The 18,421-nt window shown below is 49.4% G+C and overlaps 2 protein-coding genes across 32 annotated transcripts in view; one reads left to right on the top strand and one right to left on the bottom strand.

The window, feature by feature from the left end:
- Positions 1–18,421, top strand: part of Ralgps1 (Ral GEF with PH domain and SH3 binding motif 1) — a 262,738-nt gene that overhangs the window by 148,935 nt on the left and 95,382 nt on the right. The window lies entirely within an intron of this gene.
- Positions 1–18,421, bottom strand: part of Angptl2 (angiopoietin like 2) — a 33,510-nt gene that overhangs the window by 4,899 nt on the left and 10,190 nt on the right. Inside the window, exons 2-3 of the mRNA XM_004849341.4 lie at positions 14,461–15,326; positions 1,114–1,307 (exon numbers count right to left, since the gene is read on the bottom strand). Coding sequence (XP_004849398.1) covers positions 1,114–1,307; positions 14,461–15,277 — 1,011 coding nt within the window. The 5' untranslated portion in view covers positions 15,278–15,326. The remainder of the gene's footprint in view (positions 1–1,113; positions 1,308–14,460; positions 15,327–18,421) is intronic.

The raw sequence follows: 18,421 nt of genomic DNA, 5'->3' as shown, positions 1-18,421 counted from the left end.
GTTTTTAACATATAGTTTTGGGGATCATCATCTGAGTAATGGCTGCCAGAGTCTTGTAAATAGATGAATGTGTTCATAGTGATAATCACTACTATGTAGTGAGCACTTTATTGTGTGCCTGCACTCTGATGAGAACTTTCCCTGGGTTTCTCTATTAGTCCTCACACCAACCCTAAGAGTGAGGTGCTGTCATTATCCTCCTAGAATGGGTAAGCCAGGACTTGAGCTAAGATATGATCTTGGTGCTGTGGCATGCCACTCCATGAGAGAGGAGTGGAAGAGTCTCCAGGAGCCCGCAGTTAGGAGGTGGAGAAGCAAGCAGAGACACAGGTTGGTCAGGAGGTGGGCTAGGGGACAACTAGGAAGGAAGGAGACCAAAAAGGGGCATGACAGAGCTATGTGTGGAGGCGCTGTGGCTAACAGTAATGGGAGTTGTGGCTTTGGGATCGGGGCCTAAGCTGCAGTCATTTCTTTGACACTTGCAGCTGTACAGCCATGAGCAAGGGACTCCCTCTTCCCACCTACAAGTAATGCCCTCCCCGAGGGTTGCTGTGAGGCTAAATGAGGTCATGGCCAAGAGCCCTGCCTGATGTCTGCCACATGGCAGGTGCTTAGTGACCCGAGCTGCTCAGGCCACCTTAGTGCCATCAGTGTTCAGAGGAGTGATGTGCCCCTGAGCCCTGGCAGCCTTTCCTACTGCAAGAATGAGCAGTGAGTGCCCTGGGAACTGGGGAGCCCAGAGGATGGGCTCTGCAGTTAGGACCCAGGTATTATTACAGTTCCCATGGGAGCACTTTGGGGGAGACTGTCAAGGCCTGGGAGCCTCAGAACATGCCCTGCTGGGCTTCAAGAACAGGTCTCTTCCATGGAAACTCAGCTGCAAGTAAGATGCTGCCCACACTCCAGCTGCAGCGAGGGTCCCCCACCCCATCCTGCAGGACTTTGGTGGTCCAGACTCTTAGCTGCTGTCATGTAGCAGGTGCTGGGAGCAGATGATGGCAGCAGGCAGAGAAGGAGCTTGTCCTTACCACCCTTGCAAAAATGCCCTTGTCCTAGTCCTCCTCGGCGTGGTGTTGGCCAGTTACAGCATGGACAGGCCCTGCTGGGTCTCACCTTGTATGTCTCCCAGTTCCTGAAGAAGTTAACAGAGCCATCCAGGCGCCTCTGAATGACTGTCCAGCCCCCAGGGTCGTGTCTCTGGTCACACCACACCTGCATGAGGCGGTTGGTGTTCTCGGGCTTCACCAGGTAGATGGAGCTGGTGTCATGGCCATCCTCCAGTGCCTGCAGGCAGTCTCTCCACGGGCCTGGGGACAGATGTGTACATGTCACATACTGCCTATTGCCAGGCCACACCCTCCCTGTATCCCAAATAGCATAACCTCTGGCAGGGCTCTAGTGTGGAGCCACAAGGCCCCAGCTGGGCCCAGAGCCTGGCCTGGAGTTTGAAGGAACTAATTTTTGTTCTACAAGTTTGAGAAATGATATAATATAAGATCAAGAGCCCAGGTCAAGGGTCAAGATGCTTGGACTCCAAGCCCAATTTCTGCTCTTATTCCATGGTGTGACCTTGGGCCAGCTTTCTCACACCTAACCCTCAGTTTCCCTTGTTTGTAGAACAGAGATTATTTTTACCTCACTCAAGGTTGTCAGGGTTACAGATCGTTTATATGATGGTCGTGGAGTGATTTTTTTAAAACATTAGTTCTATTGGCAAGAAGAGGTGTGAGCCTGCTGAACATGGCTCCGCCCACAGCACTGTGTGAGTTGGAGGCTTTGCTCCCCCAGCCAGGATGGTATTCACCTGACTGCTCTTCATGAGGCACACCTCAGCCTGGCTCCACACCTGCCACTCCCACAACAGCACTCTGTGACACGCTGCACTTTCTGGCAAATGACCTTCCACAGGGTCACAAAGCCCAGGCTGGGCCCAGAACCTGGCTGTGTAGCCAGAGGCTTTGGGATGTTTCTGGGAATCACACACTGGTCCCCAGGTGTCTTTTGGGGACCAGATTCCTTTCAGCTCAATCTGTGAGTTTTCCAAAGGAAGCTCGCCGTGGCCAGATGCTCAGAGACCATGTATTCAGAGATCGTTCTATCGGCAAGTCTGTGAGCTTAAAGGATGATGTCTGGGACACACAATGCATGGTTCCCTGAAACTGAGACCAGAAGGGCTCTAGGAGTCTGAAAAGCTGTCACAGGTCTTTCAGTCCCTTCACTCGTGGCACCCAGCCTCCTTCCCCGGTGGTTTCCTATGTTCTGACTGAGTCACATCAGCAAGAATGTCCAGACTTGAGTCACCAGCATGCAGACATACTGGGTCTTTCCTATTGATCTGAGGAACTTTCAGAAGGGTTTCAAAGCCTAGCCATTCAACCATATAGTTTAAAATAATAAAATCAGCATACTTTGCTTCAGTCTCTTCAAAATATTCTCCAGACTGAGAATGGTTAAGATCAGTAATGCTAAGAAAACTCCATCTTGCTCTATTAATTTCTGTGTTCATTCAACAACTATTGAGTTCCGGACCTCACGGGAATTGCTCTGGGCCCTGAAGCCCAGGGGAAGGTGGCTGCCCTGATGGCCAGTGAGAAAGAGGTGTCCTCACCAGCGCTCCCTCAGCTCCGGGTCCTGGAGGGCCGTGTCTTTTCCCCGTGTGTTGCGGAGAGGACCAACTGTGGCAGACACACTCAGCTTTTCCCACATAGCTCCAGCTTCTCAGCCTCTCCCCTGGCTGGTGGCTGGGTCACCTCTTCCACGAGTGATGGTTATACAGGCAAGGCTTGAGTTTGGGTTCTTGTGAGATTTCAAGATCTTGTAGCCGTGTGCGAGCACCCATAGAGCCTGACAGGAAGGCAAGAGCTGCCTGGCTCTTCTGTCAGTCCCCGTAAACTGTAGGCTCCTCCCTTCATTCTCCAGGGGCTTCTTCCCTATTTACCTCTTCCCCCGCCCTCTCCCCACACAGGGGATGGGCTTTCTCCTTCCTTCTTTCCTTCCTACCTTCCTTCCTTTCCTCCTTCCCTCTCGGTTGCCCCTTTCTGCCTGTGGCCCCCTTAGTATCTGTCTTGGGGAAGGGGAGGTCCAGATCTCCAGGAAGAACATTCAGGAAGGAGAGAAAGCTTTTGGTGGTTTTTGGCTTGAGCCCCAAGGACTGAGGCATAGAATGGGAGTCTGTCCCTGACAGCTGGAGCAGAGCACGGTGGGTGTAGGAGGCTCCCAGTTCTTCCTGAGGGCAGCAGCACAGGAGGGCCCATTTGATGTGAGTGCTGGTGACCAAAGACCCTGCCTGCAGTAGCCTGAAAATGGCACCACTGAAAACAAGTCACCGAGCTCCTGGGGATCATCAGGTGGAGGGGCTGTTCCTAAAGGGGGCTCCATATATGGAGGCTTTGGAGGCAGCTGAGAAGGTGGCAGGTCAGCCTTGTGACTCATCCTGTTCTGCCTTAATGGGTACCATTGATAGTTTCAGTATTACCTTTGGCATTCCTAAAAAGGGCTGTTTTTAAAAAGCAGTTGTTTAAAAATGTTTTGGGGTCTCCAGTTCTTTTAAGAATTTGGGGAAAGCTTTACTCTCTATTCTGAAAAAACACAGAGACTCATACACTTTGTGTGTGTGTGCGTGTGTTTGTATTGGGGATCGAACTCGGGACCTTGTGCTTTCGAGGCAGGCAGAGGAACCACTGAGCTAAATCCCTGGCCCTCAGTTTTATAAAGTTTCAGAAGGCAGATGGATCCCCAGGCCCCAGGTTATGAACCCCTAGCTCTATGAGGGTCCTGTCTGGGGAGGTAATAACAGTAGCAACAATGTGCCGAGCATCTCCTACAAGCAATCCCTGCCTGACTACTTCCACCCCTCATCCCCTGACAACCCCATGGGCTGGCAGTAGTCTTCCCACTTTGCAGGTTAGGAAAGTGGAGCCCAGGGACATCAGGGGATACCTTGAGGCCACATGGCCAGTAAGGCCTGTGCTCCCAAGAGGCCTGTGTGGCCCAGCGCCCCACACTCTAGACCACTCTTCTTTTCCCCCAGCCAGGTATACCGAGGCTCAGGATCCCTGTGTCCCAAGGACTGTTTCTTAAATCTTACTCTTTTAATTTGCCAGTCATCCAGGTTAAAAAAAATAACAAAAATTTACAACTCCTCTTGGTGGAGATGTGAAATCTCTTTTTTAATCTTTATTGATTACTTGGGTTTTTTTTTTCTTATGTCTGTCTGTTGGTGTTCTTTACCCATTTTTCAACTATTTTAGTGTCTTGTGACTTGGAAATTTTCTTTTCTCTCTTTCTTTGTTGGGGGCATCTGGTAATTCTTTAAGGACTTCTAGAATTGTGTAGATATAAAATAGTATGGAAGTGTTTAGCATTTCCTACTGTTAGAAAACTCTCCACACATCCCTGTGCTTCCCATGACTCTGGCATCTGCCAACTTCCATCAAGAACCATGCCTCCATCTTCCTTCTGAAGCTTTTGTAGAACTCTACCTAGTCTCCTACATTCAAATGCATTTCTTTTTCTTATTCTAAAGGTACTAGTGGGGAAGGTAAAACACATAAATGGTGGGTGAAAATTAGTCCAAAAATAGGTTGCACTGAAAAATTGGCAGCTGGAAAATGATTAATGTGACTTTATTACAATGGCTCAGTCAAAACAGGCTGCTTTTGGCCGGGGATTTAGCTCAGTGGTTCTGCCACCTGCCTCACAACTGCAAGGTCCTGAGTTCAATCCCCAGTACCAAAAAACCAACAGGCTGCTTTGGTGAGAAATCTATAACTGTAACATAGAAATAATGCAGCGATGAATCTGTCCTTGTTACATACAGATAATGCCACGATGAAGGCCAGGTGAGAGAGCCGACTTTGGTTAAGGGTTCCCTGGCTTTGGAGGAAAGAACTCCTGGCATATGGAGTCAGGGCCTGTGGCTCAACTCTTGGTGCCCTCATCCACTCACAGGGTGACTTGGGGCACGTTCCTCACTGGCCCTCCAAGCCTCAGTTTCTTCTGTAAAACAAGGAAAGTGCACTAGCTGTCCTAAGGATGCCACCAGCACAGAACCCTACAGAGTCCAGCCAGAGCAGGTACTCAGCAAATCTCTTTTTTCCCTTTGATACACGAAGGCTGACTTGTTGGATGTTTTTCATCCTCTCTCCTCCAGCCACAAGTTACTGTGTTTGTTTGGTTTTTTTAATTTCCAAAACTAAATACAAGGTTATTGACTAATAGATATTTTCCACAAGTCGTTTTTAAAAGTCAGAATTTCCATGAAGGCCACAAAGATATACTGAAATAAAGAATGGAAATCTTTTTTGTCAGGAAAGCTGGATTTTCAATATGCAGTGGGCAAAGTGCTTCCCTTGGCATGGGGCAAGCACCCAGGCGGAATTTACCTTGGCTTCCCTTCTGAGTGGCGGCTCTGCCCAGAGCACCAGGCCAACACTAACTCAGCGGCACCTAGGCCCAGAGCATCATGAGTGCCCCGGCCTTACCTCTATAATGCCCACATTTACACCATGGCTGGAATGTTCCACGTGAAGAGCAGTGCAGCCACCATGGCGATCTGAGACTGTGGCTCTCAGAGGGGCATCAAAGGTGTGGGAAGTGCATGCACTTGGGAGCATAAAATGTGCTGGGCTCAGGCCCTTGGACCCCTGTACCAGTTCTGGGAAGTATTGGAGGTGATCTGGTTGGTTGTCCAAGTCCCCTTGCACCTGCTCCCTGCTCTCTGGGATTCTTTGTGGGGGGGGTTGGGGGGGCACCGGGGATCGAACTCAGGACCGTTGCTTGTGAGGCAGGCACAGCGCCACTGAACTAAATCCCTAGCCCCTCTCTGGGATTCTTTTTTTTTTTTTTTAATTTTATTTTATTGGTACATTTTAGGTATACAATATAATGACATTCATCATTGGAAATTTGCACCTTTACATACCCTCTCTTGGTTCTTATTTTTTCCCCATTCCCCTGCCTTCCCTTCAACCCCTTCTCCCTCCCTATTTACAGACTTTCTTTCCATTTTTTCATCTTCTCATATTAATTCCATTCCCTTCTTTCCTTTCCCCTACCCCTCCCACTTCCCTTCCCCTTCTTGACGAAGGCATCAAGCACACAGGGCACACAGCCTCCCAGGAAACCACAGACCACTTTGTGGGCAGCCTCTAGACAGGGCCTTTCTGGTAAAGGCGAGTGGGTGCCAGTGGCCAGGTCAGGCTGGAGTATGACCTCCTCCTGTTTCCTCTCTCTGCCTTGCCCTCCCCAACTTAGGACCCAGTGTTGAAGTGGGCTCACAAAGTGCAGCAGCTTTTGATCTACCCCCTGCACCCCTGAAAGGTAGCTTGGTGAATGTCTGACCAAGGCAACTGCAGCTCCTCTGAGGCTGGGGAAATGGAAATGGGCCTTCGTGGGCAGCAGGGCTGTCCTCCTTGGCTGTACTCCAGGTGCAGGGAGAGGAGCAGAGACAACTGGCAGGCTCTACATCCCCTAAGCCTAGTCCTAAGCTTCAGGACTCAACTACCTTAGGCTGTGTAGAGGCTGCTGTGGCCCGAATGTCCTGGGAAGCCGCTCCTGTGAATGTTTTAGTCCCTATTGTGGGTCCTGGGGATGGACTTCATGATATCACCAAGCCACTTGCTTTTACATGAAGACTATGTGTGGTTCTGGCGTGTTCTCACTGACCATCTTTCTCTAAAGAGTGTTTTCACCACTCCATGAAACATTTTTTAACAGAAGTGACTAGTTGTTAAAATTGGGTCTGAGGTTTCCCACTCGAATTTGTCCATCTGAGTGCCAGAGCATGCAGACTGCTTAGGTGCGAGTAGTCCCACCCTGGCCAGCATCAAGAACGACCCTGGCATCTGAGAGGTCCATGGGCTGGGTCGGTGAAGACCAGTCAGGTCTAATCTCCGGTCTCATTTATCCAGAAGCTTGGTGAAATGATAATTTGGTTGTGGACACATGTATTCTGTATCAGTCACTACTCTTTAGCAAACCTGAGTACAGAGCCATGGCCCAAACATAGGAATAGCTTGTATGTTCCCAAAGGCACCTGCAGTTTCTGCAGAGCCTCAGAATCCACATGAACATTACTTCCAGTCATTCCAGGGAAAGGACCCAAATGTTCCTGCCTATTCTTCAGGCCACTTTCATCCTCCAGCACAGTGCCTTGGGTCAGTGAGCTTTTCAGGAGTTTATGAAAATGTTTGAGGCCTCAGTAAAACTTATTGGCTCTAAAATATGAAAAGAAAACTACAAAATTGGAATTTATTGGTGTATAATTAAATTTCTACAAAGTGTAACATCTTGTCAAGTTCATTCATTGTTAAATTTAGCCTTCATAAAAATGTTACTACTTTTGAAAACAGTTTATAGGTTAGATTTTCCTCACTCCCCAGGAATTCCAGAATACACCTGATGTTTGCTGAGAAATCAGAGCCAACCATAAATTAATTGAGTTACTCTTAGCCAAATAATTTCAAAAGCAAAATTATTCAAATCCTAACTGTACAGTAAAAATTAGATGTGTGAGATGCAAGTACCTCAGTGTATTTGATACCATATGAGGCCTCCCAAGAGCTTTTAGGGCCCATGAAGACCTCAGAGGGGTTCTGTTTGTACCATTTGAACTCAGGATAAGCAGATGTTGCAGTATCACTTTGCAGAGGACACTCTGAGCAGCATGTGTGCTCTTTCTTGGTTTCTAGCAGGAGCTGTGCAGGAGAAGAAATAACTTAAGAAAGAGGCTATTTTTAAAAAGGAAGAAAAGAGGCTAGACTGGCAGGGCAGTGGTTGTGTCACTGTGTGCAGAGATGACCAGCTTGCCAGGGCTTCGGGGACAGGTAGGAACAGGCTGTGGGGACTGGTGGGGACAGCTATTAGTAGTGCTCCAGGCTGCCCAAGTGAGGAGGTCACTGGACCTGGAAGTGGGCAGTATGCAGAGTCTCCCAAGGAACATTCACGAGGATGATCAGGGCTCTCAGTTCAGGGGAGGCACATCATGGAAGAACTTATCAGACCCAGGATTGCAACTCACAGATGTTGGACAAGTGGTTGACGGTCCTGTAGTTGGCCGACCTATCAACCCTTTCCAAGGAAGGGGGCAGCTTTCCTGGCTTCTTAGGCTTTTGTGTTGGCTTTCATTGATCACCTTTTCATCTTCTAAATGCTCACAAACCCCTCATTATACACTGGTTGATCATTTACTGGGGCTCAACCACAAGCCAATTGGTATGTAATTTGCAGCATCAGTTCCCTTTTCTCTTTCTGAAGACAGGACATTTGTCAGCACCAAGCCTGGTCTTTCCAATTTTCTGGCTATTGCTGGCTGTGCTCTGGGATCATATTTTCGAGGCCTCAGCCCTCCTCATCTCCTCCAGGAAGCCTTTCCTATCCCCAGAAGAGCTACTTAATCCTGCCCGGGGTTCCCCAAACCCCTTATGTGTTTATCTCTGCTGGAATTTGGCAAATGATGACTGCCATATGTCAAGAGCCTTTACCTGTCATGTGCTGTTTCATTTTATCCTCACAGTCCCTGCAGTGATGAGGCAGCTCAGAGAAATCACACACCTGGAAAGTGTAGGGGTTGAGTTTGGAGCTCAGGTGTGCCTCGCTTCTTCCCGTGCTCTGTGCTATGGTCACCATGCTGTGTGAGGGTTATTGGGATTCTGTCTCCCCATTAGACTGTGGGCTCCTTTGGGGTAGGTGCAATTTCAGGGCGATGAGCATGTAGCAATCTTCCCATCACAACCTGGTGCTTGCTGAGTCACTCAGTGCTCCAGCTGCCTTCCCACCTTCTACCTTCTTACCAGCATGAGCTCCATTTTCCTAGTGGTCCTCATTCTGTCCTTTCCAGCTGGGGACCCTCTGGAAACAGGGACCCCACAGCAGATGATCATCAGCATCCAGACCAAACCCTGGCAAAGGAATCCTATTTTGTGGGGAAGCCTGGGCTGTCTGCAGTGGGAGCCAACACGTGATACTTGAGACAGCGCCAAATGGTTGAACTTTCTGTAGTTTTGAAAGTTGCCCTAGAAATACCACCTAAAATATTTAACATTTAGAAATTCAAGTAAAACTATTGTATTTGTCATTTAAACTACAATTCTATTTCCTTAGCAAAATTTTTCTCTGTATGTACAGTAATTTTAATTTATTGTATTCAAAAAATCTACTAAGGGAGCATCAATTATTCATTTAAAAAAAATAACATAAAATTACCCCAGGTTGTACAGCTCCATCAGCTCATCTTGAGATACAGAGCATGTACCATCCACTTATTTTCAACATAATCTCCATCTCCATTCTCCCCAGAAAGGGCAGAAGCTGAGGCAGCGGTGATATGGGGATCAGACACTGTCCCCAGTGTCCCATAAGCAGGTCACAGAAGCCTGCATCCTTCCCTGGTGGGGGTAGAGAACACAGGCAAGTGTGCTTTGTTACTTTTACACTAGTGACCTGGCCACTGGGTTCAAGAAACGCAACGACCAGCCATGTATTAGACATTCAGCAGTGTGGTGCTAACTTAATTTTGCTTTCTTTGTTTTTTAAGAAAGTTTTTTGTGGCCTTTCAGGGTTATGATATATAACTTGCCCCAGTGTTCCATTTGTGTGACAAGCAAGCTGGCCACAAATGACCAATCTCCAGGATTTTCTACATTACTCCCCGTTTGCCAGGTGCAGACTGTTGGGATTTCTGGGCTATGAGATTCCACATCTCCAGGCTTCTAACAGTAACAAATTGATAATCTCCAGTGGCTGCAAAAGGGCATTTAGCGCACTGTCATCCTTGGAAAACAGCCTGAGGCATGGAGGGATAGCTTTCCATCTCACTCAAAAGCTCTTTGGGATCCTTTCTCCAACTCAGAAGAGGAGGGAAAGCAGAGCACGGAGGAAGACTGTCTCCCAGAACTGTTCTCCTTGAGTGGCTTTTGTTTCAGAAGAAGCTAACATAATGAATGCTCTTTGAAACATTACTGCATTACGTAGTTTGCAATGAATTCGAGAATCCTATTTTGTTTAACAAATTATTTTAGAAAAAAGAAAGCATGGTACTGTGAGAACAGAGCACACTCCAGAGGCAGGAGACCTGTGTGGCTTTCTCCTCAGCCACTGCAGCCTTGAAGGAAGAATCTGAATCTGGGCAGGCACAATCAACCCCACTCACCCTTAGCATCATACCTCTCCCAGCTCAGGCCTGGGAGCGCAGGCTGCTAGAGATGATCCATCTGTCCCCAGGACCAGCATCTTTTGCCTGGACTGAGGCTTGCCTGCCCCCCAGGAAGAATGGGAACCTCAGGGTCATAGATTTCATTCTCTATTGTGAACTTACTGCTATGCTGGGGAATCACTGTCTACTGTACATATTTCCTACCGAAATAGGGTGAGATCAAATACAGGGGAGAAAATCTACCTAGGGAAACACTCAATGTCATTATTTGAGTCCCCAGCCACTGGTACTTGTGGTGAGGGAGGGAAAGTATGTTTCCACATGTGCCTTGCGCTATCGGTGAAGCACTCAAAGAAAGATCACAGCTGTAGATTTTGTAGATGGAGAGCTAACCTTAAAAGATACAGGGACCTCAGGCTTGGTTCGGCATTGAAGTAACCTCAGAGATGTGTCAAGACTGGGTAGAAATTAAACCTTAAATTAGTCTCCAGCCTCCTAGGAGTCAGGATGGTGCCTTCTGTGGAACACTGTGTGTCCTGCAGACTGAGGGAGGGTCGCATGGCCTGGGTGGGCATGCAACAGCAGGGTCTGCACTGTCACGCTTCCATTAGCTGTTCTCAGAGCTCTTTTTCAGGGGGCTGCTTGGAACCTGATACCAGGAAACAGTGACTGAAGATCGGGTCCCTGGCAGCAAGTGCCAAGCCACACATTCAGAGTGATTTTCATACCAGTTTCCCTCCAGCCTCTTCATGGAAATGTGCAGAATTCCAGAGTGGTTAAGAGTTTGTTTGAGCCTTGACTGAGCCATGTACTAGCTGTGTCATCTTGGTTGACTTGGTTGACCTCTCTGAATCTCAGTATCCTGTAAGTTACAAACCCAAGGACCAATCTCAGCTTGCACAGGCTCAGTGATAGGAAGCCTATGCCAGGGGATCTGTGGGGTCCTAACAGTTATACTGGTTTATGATTTTATGGCTCCTTCTTTATCCCCTAAGAAACAAACCAAGCTGGCCATGTTCTCTTTCTCAGAAGAGAAAACAGCTAAATGGCTACAAGTCACCATTCCTGCTGGATTTTTTTTTTTTTTTTTGGTACCGGGGATTGAACTCAGGTCCTTGTGCTTTCGAGGCAGGCAGTGGAACCACTGAGCTAAATCCCCGGCCCCCCGCTGGCTTTTAAAGATGCACTTCCAATAAACCCTCAGTGTGCAGCTGATGGCACGCTGTGTGTTCTTCCCACTCTGTCTCTAGGACAGGCATTGTGACAGGAGCCTGGTGTGGGTGGGTCTGCCTGGGGTGAGCTCAGAGCCCGTCCTGTCTTTTCCTTTGTCCCTCGGAGTGGCCCCTATGGCTGCCCTCTTTAATAGTAACAGCAGGACCCATGAGGATAGATCTGTGGTCTCATCACAAACATCACCCAAAACAAGATGCTCCCAGTCTGGCCGGCCCTGAGACAGATCAGAGCCCAGGTGGGAAACCAGGAGCTGCCCCGCCCCTGCTCCTAGCAGGCCTGGGGCCAGCCTCTCACTATCTGGCTGTGGCTAGGCAGTGAGTACTGCCTAGAGTGTTGCTTCAGCTAAGGGGCCTGGCCACCTTAGTCCCCTGGGGAAGGACGTGCTGTGGGCTGAGAAGTTCAAACAATGGGGAACAGAGCAATGGGTCTAGGGTTGCTAGATGAAAAGCTGAGAGGCTGCCAAGGCCTGGGTGCAAAAGTGCTTCATTTCAAAGGTGTTTAGGAGTGATTTCCCAGGAATAAAGGCTCCTGGGAGAGCACAGAGAGGGTTTTGTCTTCCAGGACCAGAACCTGTCCAGCTCAGAAGAGGCCTGATAAGAGCTCTCTGCCATTGGCTGAGCTCATGCTCAGTAGGGCAAGGCCACCTGCTTTTTCCTCCCAATTTAGTGCAACCCCAGGAAGGGGCAAGACTTTCTTACAGATGCCCCTGCTCTGTGGGAGCTCAGTGGTGAGATAGGGCACAAGAAACCTGCCACTAATGATCAGGTACCAACATTTGAGGGGAATGGTTTAAAGGAAAAAAGTTATTTCCCCAATGTAACCTTGGTCATTCCTTTCCATGCCATTTACTTTCTTAACTAGGAGAGGGCTGATGAGTGTAGGAGCCTTGGTCACACAGCCCCTAGGCTCCTTTGCCTGTGCTACAGCTCACACTGGACCATGAAGAAGCAGGAATCTGGACCACTTGAAAGGCCAGCAGCATGCTCTTGGGTCTTTGCCCAGACCCATCTCCATCAAGGACCTACTGAGTTCCAGGAAATCAGAGACCATAGTTTTCAACCTCCCCTCCCAAGGCTAGCACTGTGACCAGCATGAAGTAGGGCTCAGCCAGGGTTGGCTACATCATGTGAAAAAATATTACATGCTTGAATGAATTTCTGTGACAGTTTTGTGAGGTTATAGCTCTGTCCCCATTCTGCAGAGAGAAAGTTGAGACTCAGAGGAGTTAAATAACTTTCTCATGAGCAAACATCCAGCGGGATGGGACCTGGTTGCAAACTCAGGTCTTTAGTCTTACATGCTGTATCTACCAGCTGAATTCAAGCTCAGAAATGTCCTGAAGTTGTTGAGCTTGAAACCAGAGATGTTTAGGCAAGAGGAGATCTGCTGGGTAACCACTGAGACCCACCTGACTCATGTCAGGATTAGAACCACATTCAGCTGGGCCTTCATGTTTTTCCCTCTGGGTATTCTGTGGAGACAACACACCCCACCCTGTCAGGGCCTCTGAAGCAAAGCAGGTGTGGTACAGACCGCCAGCAATCAGCCATTGAATGTCACAGCTGAAGAAGGATTGTTTGTTTATTTCACTGTCCTTGTTTTCACATGAAAAGATCAAGATTAAAGGGGACCCAGCTTACCATGGGCTCAGCACTCTGCTAAGCACACTTTTTGCAGTATTTCATTTCATAGACCTGTCAGTTGGGAGAAGATCAAAATAGAACCTAACTGAAGCTTCAGGTGAGGAAATTGAAATTCAGAGGGACGAAGTGACTTGCCTAAGGTCCCAGAGCTAATCAGTGGAGGAAGCAGGATCTGAACCCAAGTCAGTCTACTCCAAGAACCTACTCTCAAACCCCACACCCAGTCCACATCTTTCCTTCCAGATGCTCTGCCCTCTGTCTAGCCAACCCTGGCCCTGCTGCCCTCCATGGGAAAATGCCACCCACTGGCCATGGTCCTGCCTCGAGGCTCAGGTCCTCTCTAGAATTAGCAAGAAATTGCTCTTCCTGGTACTGGTGGTTATTTTTTAAAGTGAGAAGTAATGTGACACAGGATATTTTCGTTCAAAGTACTGTATCTCCCTGCTTCTCCAGTGAAGTGGTACCCGCAGCACTTAGAGCAGACACATGGGCAGCTTTGGCAGAGAGAATCTAGTTCTCACATGGCAGCCCACTTGGAAGGCTGTTGCCTCCTGGATAAGCAAGAGGCTGAGCTCCCGGGGCCAGGCTGGGCTGGCACTCTGGTAGGGGAGCCTCTCACCTGCACCCCAAAGTTGAGGATTTCCAGAATCCTTAAGGACAGAGGAGGCAGCTCAAGTTTTAAAGTGACAAGGCCTGAATTCAAGTGCAGCCTGCAGATTCCAAGCCTGTGAGAACATGACTTAACCTGTCCCTAGGGAGCTACTGGGATAATAAAGGTCATATACCCAAAATGCCCAGTGTCAGTATCTTGGTTAAGCTTCCCAGCTTGCCATGGCTCCATTCCTCCTCCATCATGGTTTTGCTGTATTTTAGGATGAAACATGTATGTAAGAGTAATGGAAGCCTCATTGAAAATTGTAGGCAGTAGCAAATCCTAGGAAACTCGTGGGCTTTCTGAAGTGCCCTTCTGATTCTTCAATCCCTGTGACGTGTAACATACCTTTAATGTGATAATGCTTTACTTTCCCCTGGCCTATTGCCTGTTGGGTGATATTTACAGAGTTCCAGCTCCAGGACCTGCATAGGGCACAAGCCTTCAGCAGTGATATCGTAGCAGCCGATACTGAGCATCTCATGCAGAGCCCGCAAAAATATGGGGCTCTGTTCTTTTCTTTCAGAAGCCAGTGAATGCTGGCCCTCTCCTGAGACTCCTGTTTCTTGGTTCTACCTTCAAGCATCCTTCTAAGCAATGTAGTCCCCCTCTCACCCCACTGGCTCCAATGGCTGACCCAAGGGATTACTAGGAGACTGCACAAACCTCTGCCCTAGCCTCAACTGGCAGTGTCTCTTCCCCTGCTTGTGCTCACAGCCAAGGGACACCTGGTGCCTGGGTCAGAGGTCCACATGGGACAGGATCCTGGAAGAACTTACCCGATGGCTTGTCTGTGGAGGATGGGAGGCTGGTGAGGGCAGGCATGGTGGGCAAAGGTGGCGGCAGCACCTTCAGATTCTGGTCACTCTGGATCTCGTTGGTGGAGATCTGGTTGGTGATACGGTTGTAAGTGGGTGGCTGGTAAACCCGGGGTGGGGTGACAGGGGGTGGCTGGGGCATGGGCCTAGCGGCGGGAACCCGCTGGCAGTGCTCCTCAAGCTGTGCGATGACCTCTGACTGATTATGGGCCAATGTGGCCAGGTGCTGGTACTTGTGCTCCAGGTCTTTGTACTTGCTGGCCAGCTGCAGCATGTCAGCTGTCTGGTTCAAGATCCTGTTCTCCAGCTGGGAGAGCTCCAGCGCATTGTCCCGCTTTCGGATGATCTCATGCAGGAGCTGCATGTAGAGCTGTGTGACACGCGAGTTCATGTTTCGGCTCTCCTTGCGCAGCAGCTTCACCTCGCTCACGATGCCGCCATCCACCTCCACCAGCTGTTGCAGCGTCTCGATCTGCCGCTTCTGCTTCAGCAGCTCATTGTTGAGCAGCTCCAGCTCCTGTTTGTGCACACGGTTCTCCAGGAGAACCTCAGGCTCTTTGGAGTTGACACAGATGGCGCCGGTGACCCGCTGCTGGGGTACGATGAAAGTGTAGGTACACTTGTCCGGGGACTCACCTGCCCGCTTGTACCTGTTGAGGTAAATGAACTCACTCTGTGAGGCCTCCTCAGTGCCCTCAAAGCCATCCTCTGGGCCTGCAGCAGCTCCCAGTGTGGCCAGCAGTCCCAGCCACCAGCACGCCATGCACAGTGGCCGCATGGTCCTTGCAATGCGGTAGTTACTTTTTGCAGATGGAATCTATGAAAGCCTGAAAGTAAACAGAGGGGAGAATCGGTGAAGGTCATCCCTTCCTGTGGCCTGTGCCATCATGATCCCATCCTTCTTGTCAGGCAGAGTGTTCTCCTAATGCAGCTCTGGGAGGATACAGTCTGTTCTCCTGGAGGGGTGGGGGGTGGTGAGGGAGCAGCTGTTTTAGAAGCCTCAGAAGGAGATAGTGGGCCACAGAAGAGATAGAGAAGAGAAGGGAGGCCCCGGGAGTCTGGAGGTCAGAGCTGTGGCCCTGCCACTCCCAAAGCCTAAGACCTTTGCATCTACTCATTCTATACTCTGCTAATGCCTGAGCTGTCCTCGTGTAGCACCTGCAGTGGGTTCTCCTTTGCTGCGCCCCCACACTTTGCTGTGGGGGACGGGTCCTGGATCTGACTTAATCTTGTATCTCCAGAAGATGGCATGGAGCAGGCTTTCTGCAAATGTTTGTTAAACTAATGAATTGCTAGACACAGTATGGAATGTGTTCAGTGTGTAGTGGACAATGTCAATAGAAGGATGTGTCCGGTCACATGGCTCTAGTTTCTGTGTTAGCCTAAGTACAGAGCCCCAAACAGGAACAAACAACCACGCTCTTCTAAATCCAAACATTTGCAACAGCCAGAGACTGCACAGTCCTGTCATTGCAACATGATTAAATCAGACTGGAGCAGAAGACAGGCACGTGTCTCCAGACGTGCTTCAGTTCTATTCCTGGGCCATTCATCCCTTCCCCAGCTATGCATTGAACATTATAGTGTGGTAGGCCGGGTGACAGCTGCTGGGGACACAGCTGCAAACAAGACCGAGCCAACCCTTGCCTTCACAGGGCTTCCTTAGCATCACAGGGCCCCCAAGTACTGGGAAACAAGTGTCTTGTGCGGTTGGAGGGTATCATAGGGAACTGACCTAGTGGGAGGGGTCACAAGCGCTTCCCTGAGAAAGTGACCTTTACACTGACCCTCGGGGGATGAGAAGGAGTTAGATGGGCCAGGCAGGAAGGGAGGATGTGCGCTGTTTTCTCCTCTGGCCCTTTGAGGACAGTCCTGGCTCTCTTGCATCATCGAGGGCTCCCTACATCCCTGGTGCTGTTTCTTGAAATGTACAGAAAATGTCTTGACCTCACAACCCTGCTCTGTTCCATTTTTCTGCTCCCCTTTTTGGCAAACTCCCCTAAAAGTTGCCTACACTCAGGATTCCAGGAAGCTCCTCTCTTCCTATTCCCTGCTGAACCTACCCTGTCAGCCCCTGACTCCCCATCCACTCCAGGCACTCCAGCCAGGTCACAAGTGGCCAACATCAAATGGCCACTTCCAGTCCCTGGCTGGTCCAGCCCAGCCTCCTCAGCTGGTTCACCTTCATGTTATTATTTCTTAATGTCTCCAGGTCTTGTTGGCCTTCTGGATCTCTTCCAGGCTTGGGTTTACTTTAGGCACAGATCACCCCCCATAGGCTCCCTGCTTGACTCCAGACTCATGTACTCAGCGTTTCCTTTATATTTCCACCTTACTCTCCACTGGGCATTTCATACTCCACTTGGTCCTGTTTTTTACCATACCTCCATCCCCACCTGCTTTCCCACTTTTTCCTATGTGAGTAAGTGGCAAATCTATTCTAGTTACTCAAGTCAAGCACTGTGAAGTGGTCCTCAACTCCTTCCTGTCTTTCATATCCCACATCTAATTCACCAACTTATGATAGCAACATCCTAGAAATATTCCCAACTTGCTCTGCCACCCCCAACCTAGTGCAGCCTACCTTCACCTTTCACCTGGACTATTGCAGGTGTTTCCTAAATGGTCTCCTGGCCCTGCCCCTCCTCACCCTCTATCCTGTCCTCAACTCAGCAGCCAGAGGGATCTTTTACCAAGCTCAGATTGGATTGCTCTTTTACTCAAAACCCCATAGTGGCTCCCCATCTTGGAGTGAAAGTTAATGACTCTCTCAGGCCCTCCATGACCTACCTCTGCTCCCCTGTCCTCCCTCCTCAGACAGTGCCTCCACACACTGCCCTCTGGCCGTTCAATCTCACCAAGCACACTTATAGCTCAGGGCCTTTGTTCTTGCTGTTTTCTGTGCAGAATGTTCTGCCCCCCTCTCCATGGCTCACACCCTGGCCTCTTTCGGGTCTTTACTGAAATATCACCTTCTCAGAGAGACCCTCCCTGCTTAGGTAAGATTGTGACCTATCTTTCCCTCCTAGTCACCATCAGATGCATGCCATTACTTTGCCCCATGGAGTTCTCTGTGAGGGCAGTGATGAACTCTGCTCCATGTGCAGTGCTTAGCATGTGGCCTGGAATGGACAGGTGCTCAGATGTTTGTTGACAGAATGAAGTACCTGACAGTTGTGATGCAGTGGGGAATGCTGTGAAGGGGGATCTGAGGAACTGGGGAGCCCATGACAAGGACTCTCTGAGGGGCAGAGCTGTGTCAAGGAGAGCTATGGAATCTAGGAAATCAGTAACATCCATTGTCTGGTGCCACCATCTACCTGGCCTGGGCTGCTTTCCTGTAGTCATATGACTGTCCTTTGATGGTAGGCACTATTGTTATTTCTGTTTTACAGAGGAGGAAACTGAGACTCAGAGAGACTAAATGATTTGCCCAAAGTCACAAATATAAAAGATGGCGCAACCAAGACCCACCCCTGGTCTGAGGGACACAGACCTTCAAACTCTCATGACTGACTGCACAAAAATGAGCTTAATCTGGCTTAGTAGTAAAAGAAGAAAAAGCATTAACATGATCTTTTTCTGGTTTCACATTCATCTGTGCTAAAATACTAGCCATGGCACAGGACTGAAAGGTTTATCCTTCCTTGTGCTGGGGTGCTTCCCCAAGGAGCCCCTGGTCTCCACCTGGTGCTAGCCATTGTGCAGATACAGAGCAGACCCTTTGCTGAGTGAGCTATGTTTCCCTGAATGCCAAAGCCCTAGTGTGCTTCCAGTGGGCAGCTCGGGCCTTTCGGGTAGGCAGAGAGGTGTCTGAGAGCTTCTGGCTTGAGTTTGGGGCTCTGCTGGGAGGTAGGGCTGCAGTGATGTCAGTGGAAACCAGGCAGCGTTTGGGAGTGTTTGCCTCGTTTCCAAAGCACTT

This window comes from Heterocephalus glaber, unplaced genomic scaffold (assembly GCF_053883595.1).
Source record: "Heterocephalus glaber isolate CG9 unplaced genomic scaffold, H.glaber_assembly_v1.0 deba00001479, whole genome shotgun sequence".
NCBI classification, from domain to species: domain Eukaryota; kingdom Metazoa; phylum Chordata; class Mammalia; order Rodentia; family Bathyergidae; genus Heterocephalus; species Heterocephalus glaber.
Note: the sequence above shows the minus strand (reverse complement) of the source record. Positions and strands in the feature narration are given on the sequence as shown.